Source organism: Orycteropus afer, unplaced genomic scaffold (assembly GCF_000298275.1).
Source record: "Orycteropus afer afer isolate SDZICR_OR568_19922 unplaced genomic scaffold, OryAfe1.0 scaffold00076, whole genome shotgun sequence".
Classification (NCBI taxonomy): Eukaryota; Metazoa; Chordata; class Mammalia; order Tubulidentata; family Orycteropodidae; genus Orycteropus; species Orycteropus afer.
Window position 1 is genome coordinate 993,962 of NW_006921663.1, and position 6,130 is coordinate 1,000,091.

The window sequence follows — 6,130 nt, forward strand, 5'->3', positions numbered from 1 at the left end:
CCACACACACACACACACACTCACACAACCTCCACACTGTGAGGGAACTGTGACTTAGCTTCCTTTATTCCCTGAAGGCTGCACTCCACCTCACCTACCTGTTCTCTCCCAACTCCCACTCCTCTCTTCTTTAGGTCATTAGCAACAATTCCAAGCAAACAATTGTGATAAAGACACTGGTCTTTCTCCTTTTCTAAGTGAAGGCAAATTGGAAGATTACACATTCACAACTGATTTCTGCTCTCTTTTTCAGAACCCCTAGGCAAGGGGAAAGATCTCTTTCAAAGTGCTTTTTTCCCCCTATTGCAATAGTTATATATGCTTGTTGTAAACAGTACAGTAGGGAATGAAGTAAAAATAAAGTCCGCCTTTTCATGATCCTCCTATCCTCCCCACCTACCACTCAGAGATAACTGTAAATGTGTATATCCTTCCGGACCTTTTGGCTTTATTTTTGCAGTCTTCTAGAGTGGGCGTGTATTTCTGTCAGTTCACATGACCTCATGAATAAAGAGTCTGCTTTGTTTCTGAGGACAGAAACAGCAAACTCTTTGCTGGATCCAAACCTCTATTCTCCTCACCAAAGTGGTTCCCACTAATAATTTCTCTAGAACTATATGTCAATATGTAAACTAGGAAGAGCTCACATTTGTGAATTGAATACTTCATGACTATTATAATATTTATGTGGCTTCAGTGACCAGGGAAGGTAGGGAGTTAAGTATAAAGATGGGGCACTAAACTGGGAACCAGGAAACTCAAAATCTCATCATGTTTCTGCATTCACTAACTAGCTAGGTGACCTTGTATAAGATTACCTAAATTACAGATCTTTTTCAGGTTAACATTCTATTTATTTCTTTTAAATAAACATTGTTGTGTTCCTCTTCATGGGAATCGTTTCTTAAAACATTTGTATAGCTTCTCTTTCTTTCTTCATCTACCTCCAGTAATTGAACCAGATCCTCTATGCCAGGTGTAAACTGCAGAAAGGGTTGGCATGGAGTTGGTAGGGGAGTAGTTAGGTGGAGTTATGTGTACAATGAGGAGATTAATAGAAAGGCTGTGAGAAGGAGCACCGCCCCAGGGGATGCACACAGGTTGACCGGGAGCCTTTCTCCAGACATGGAGATGGGCCTTTTCTTCCTGAATTTTGCTGTGAGACAGAATCACCAGTAATCATTCTGTTCTCTGGTTTCTTAGGCAGAACATCTAACCAGCTGCTACTGGGGTGGGAGCAGCAACGCACTGGACCGGCACGACCCCAGCCTGCCTTATCTGGAACAGTATCGCATTGACTTTGAGCAGTTCAAGGGGATGTTTGCACTTCTTTTCCCCTGGGCGTGTGGAACCCACTCTGATGTGTTGGCCTCCCGCTTATTCCAGCTATTAGATGAAAATGGAGACTCTCTGATTAATTTCCGAGAGTTTGTCGCTGGGCTAAGTAAGGACATGGTGTTATTGCATGGGTTGGGGAGGGGATTGCAATGAGGTGGTAACCCTGGTGGTCATCAGTGCTGCCCCCCAGGGCCATAGTCTACACTGCCTCAGAAGATTGAGTTGAGATGAGAGTGAACCACATACCAAGGTTTGCAAACTGTTTTTACTAAATGGATATATTATATGGATAAATCACTGCCTTCTACCTTAGACAGCCCTCAACACTAGTTAAAAGTACAGTATCAGAGAATTGGCAAGATAATGAAATACTAGCTTGAAATAAACACTGAAACCACAGACCACGAAAACTTTACAAGAAGCAAAAAGAAATGTTTGGGTAGATTGACTTTTAAAAGAATATATATTTATGTTATGTATATAGTCATAATATTTAATAAAAACATTTCACAATGTTTTAACATAGAGCTGAAAGGCCACAGCAGCTCTCCAATCTGAGTGGAAGGCTTTTCTCTCCATGTTGCCAGGAGGAAGCTTCATCCATCTTGAGACAAACAACGTGCATGTTGCTTTATATCGAACTCTTGGCTGACTTGTTTACTACCATATATTCTTACTGAATTTGTGTTCCAGTTATGATTTTAAAAAAATCTACATGGTAGTAGAGTTTATTCCAGCCCACATGAAGTTGTGGCTTAAACAAACATTATGTCAGGGTGTCAGAATGAGGTAAAAAGGAAAGTTGTTTTATTCTGATTGTACCCCCCTGCAACCCTGGGCCGTGTACTTTAAAATGAATGACACACCCAAGGAAAGATAAGGCTTGCACATAGCTCCGATGATGATTCCAAAGGGTGCCCTAAACTTGTAATGTATGGAGGACTTATAGGCCAGAAAAAAAATGATGATTTTAAAAAGCAGGTTAAGAAAATTATTTTTATAAAGTCTTCATGTATATATTTTGGAGATTGGGCATGGTAGGGGGTGGGATAGGGACTACATGCATTGAGTGCAGGCTCTGTTCTGAATATTTTAAAACTTATATAATTTAATCCAAACAACAACCCTTTAAGACAATAATAATAACGATAGCTGGCACTTGAGTTGCATTTACTCTGTGCCAGGCACTGCCCTAATATTTTATGTGAATTTAGCTTGCCTGAAGGTACACAACTGCAAAGTGGCAGAGCTGGGATTTGACCCTGAAAGCAGAGTTTGTGGTGGTGGTATTATGCTCAGTGACCTCCCTGCTTACTATTATTATTTCCATTTTCAGCTAAAGAAATGGAGGCTCAAGAAGTTAAGTAACTTGATAGGAGAGTAATGTTTAGCCAGTCAGTGAGTATGAACTGAACCAAAAGGAACAATTTAGTACATGGCAGATCCAAGATCCAGTTGGAGGCTATTTGTTGTGAAGGCTCATCCTTTTCTCACCACTCTATGCTAAGGACTGCAAAAAGGAAGGCCTCTTTGGAGGAGGTATTAATTTTCAACTATACAAGTAATGCATAAATATATTCTCCTTAGTAATAATACAGATAAGGCTAAAGGTCCCTTTGACTCTAGTTTTAATTTCTTCTGCCCCCAAAGTAATAACTGATATTAAAGAGGAGACTTAAAAAATTATCTTTAGATAAAAATAAAACCAAAGGACTCATTGCTGTCAAGTTGATAAGAATAAGGAGGAAGAAAAAGGGCTAAGTCCTGCATGTAGAAAGAGACAAAAATAAATATTAACATTTAATTGACTAAATGCAGATCACATAGTAAGTACAAAGAGTTTGAAACTCAGTGGTGGTTCAGTGGTAGAACTCTTGCCTTCTGAGTGGAAGACTCCATTTGATTTGCAGCCGGTGCACCTCCTGCGAAGCCACCACCTGTCCCTCAGTAAAGGCTTGTTTGTCCTTGCTCTGATGCTGAACAGGTTTCAACAGAGCTTCCAGACTAAAACAGACTAGAAGAAAATGTCTGGAAATCCACTTCTGAAAATCAGCCAGTGAAAAGCCTGTAGGTTACAAATGTCCAAGCCATAACTGATCATGGCACTGGCACAGGACCAAGCACATTTCCTTCCTTTGTGCATGGGGTCACCATGAGTAGGGGCTGACTCCATGGCAGCTGACAGCAACAACATCTTGGCTCCAGAGCCTGAGTCTTAACCCAAACATTCTTTGGCTGGACCTTCTGTCACACAATGTGTTATTTAAAACGTGTAAAATAATAGCCCTTTCAGAGGAATTCTGAGCCTGGAGGGGCTATTGACACACACAGAGCATTTGACATTGGTATTTCTGATTTCTAGGTGCTGCGTGCCATGGGGACCTTACAGAGAAACTCAAACTCCTGTACAAAATGCACGTCTTGCCTGGTAAGTGAACAACACAGAGCAGCATATGTACTTGTAATCGTGAACCAACTTGAATCCTCTGTTTTGGCATGGGCTTTTTGCCTCTTTTAGATACACAAAATCACTCATTGGCCACTAAGAACAAATGGAATACTGGACTATTTATAGTTTCTCTGAACCAACCTATGCTTGGTTCTCTGCTCATTTACCTGTTTTAAGATAATAGCTGTGGTACTAAGAGCAGACCTCTGCAGGTAGACAAATGAATACCACTTGGCAACCCATGGATACAAGGATTTGGAAGGAGAGAAAGCCTAAGAGACTTAGATTGTGAGTCTAACATTAACACAAGTAGGGAGGTGGTATGGTTTTAGTAGTAGGAGTACAGTTTTCAACGTGGGTGGCCTCAATTTAAGCCAATCAATAAACATTGGTTATTGATCTGAAAGGCACAGTTTAGGACATGATAGAAATAACTAGGAAATATGGGGGGGGGAGGCATTAGCATTAAAGATAGAGATAGGGAAAACTATGATGGAGCAGTTCTTTGCATACATGGAGTCATTATGAGTTGGAAATAACTCCATGGCAGCTAACAACAACAATATAGATTTGGGGATTATGTTTATAGCACACAATTTCCACAATAATGTGACCCCCATTGGGTTTCCAAGGCTGTAAATATGGAAGTAGATTGCCTCATCTTCCTTCCACAGAGCAGCTGGTGGGTTTCAACCACTGACCTTCTGGTTAACAGCCACATGTCTTACCTACTATGCCACCAGAGCTTCTTACAATACTGCTTAGTGTTGAATTTTTTAAAATACAGGTAAAACATACAAAACATTTCACAGAATTCAGAAAATTCCACATATCATGTAAAATTTAAGGGACACTTTTTTGTAGGCTTTATTAAAAAGGAAGCTGGAGTTGGAAATGAAGCAAGAACAATACCCCTTTTACTGCTAAGGTTTTAGAGGCAGCAGCATTCAGGGCCCTCCAATGTAATCCTGCCCCACCTTTGTAACTTAGTTTCTCATCATCCTCTCTGTCATTTTCTTGAATAATTAAAGCAAAACATAACTTTTGTTGAGCCGTGGCCCTGCCAGTATGAGAAAGAAGTATCTTTCCTCCCCTTTCTAGAGCCATCCTCTGATCAAGATGAGCCGGATTCTGCTTTTGAAGCAACTCAGTATTTCTTTGAAGATATCACCCCAGAATGCACACATGGTAAGTGACTTTCTCATCAAGGCACTATATTCCATTTCTACACTTGCCTCCAAAGTTAGTCAATCAAAGCAGTAAGCAAATACAGTTGCCTCATATGTCACTTTTCTAAGCCTAAAACGTTTACTATCTGATCTTGTAGAAAAAGTTCGCTAACCCCTGCTCTGTGTTATCGTTAGGTCTACATTGACATGATTTACCTCATTGTATATATCTGCAAATTTATATACAAAGTCACGTACTATTTTGTCTTTATGAATCTAAGCCATGTCTCTCAGCTTGCTACTGCAGGCAGTTATTTTACCTTGTAATTAGGGTAGCTTTGTGTCTTCATCCAAGTCTGAAAGTAAATCTGAGTTTCTCCTGAATCTTTTGTTCTTAAATCTTGTCATCCCAAAATAATCATAGCTTAGACTTGCTTTCAAACTGTGAGCACTTAAATGATTGAGTGGAGGGGGTATAAGCCAGACTCAGTCTCATTATTATTGTGACCAAGAGGGTGAGGGTAGGAGCTTTGGGCAGAATGCTAACTAGCACTATATATTGTAATCTGCATGACTTTGGGCAAGTTCCTTGTGTCTCTGAGCCTCAGATTCCTTGTGTGGAGAATGGAGATGATAGGTGTCATACTAGGTGTTGTAAGAATTAAGTGAGATAATGCAAGAAAGCTTTAGCATTAGTTCCTCATTAACATGTCCTACAATATTCTTAACATTGTTAACAATTGAATTCTGGCTGAAAAATGTTAGATATGTACCCCTTATGCTCTGCCGTGGAGTCAGATCCAACTCATAATGAACGCTTCTTGGGTTTCCGAGGTGGTATCACTACAGAAGTAGATTGCCCAGCCTTCTTTCTGAGGAGAGACTGGTGGGTTTGAACCACCAGCCTTCTGGTTAGCAGTCAAGTGCCTTAGGCACTATGCTACCAGAGCTCCCACGTATCCCTTAGCAACACTCATTTCAGAAAAGGATTCACCTATTTCAAAAAATATATCAGGAATGGTTGCATGCCAATAGCATTTAAGATGCTTTTAAAAAGTATATTTTTAATCCCAAAAGTCATAATGCTGTGTGTTGAAATTTTTTAAATACAGACAAAATGTATAAAATAAGCTAAAAAAAAAAAAAAAAACGCACTGCCATCAAGTCAGATCTG

At 40.0% G+C, this 6,130-nt stretch overlaps 1 protein-coding gene across 1 annotated transcript in view; it reads left to right on the forward strand.

The window, feature by feature from the left end:
- The window catches only part of TBC1D9 (TBC1 domain family member 9), a 167,269-nt gene that overhangs the window by 155,282 nt on the left and 5,857 nt on the right, over positions 1-6,130 (forward strand). The window contains exons 16-18 of the mRNA XM_007941199.2: positions 1,204-1,444; positions 3,701-3,766; positions 4,889-4,975. Coding sequence (XP_007939390.1) covers positions 1,204-1,444; positions 3,701-3,766; positions 4,889-4,975 — 394 coding nt within the window. The remainder of the gene's footprint in view (positions 1-1,203; positions 1,445-3,700; positions 3,767-4,888; positions 4,976-6,130) is intronic.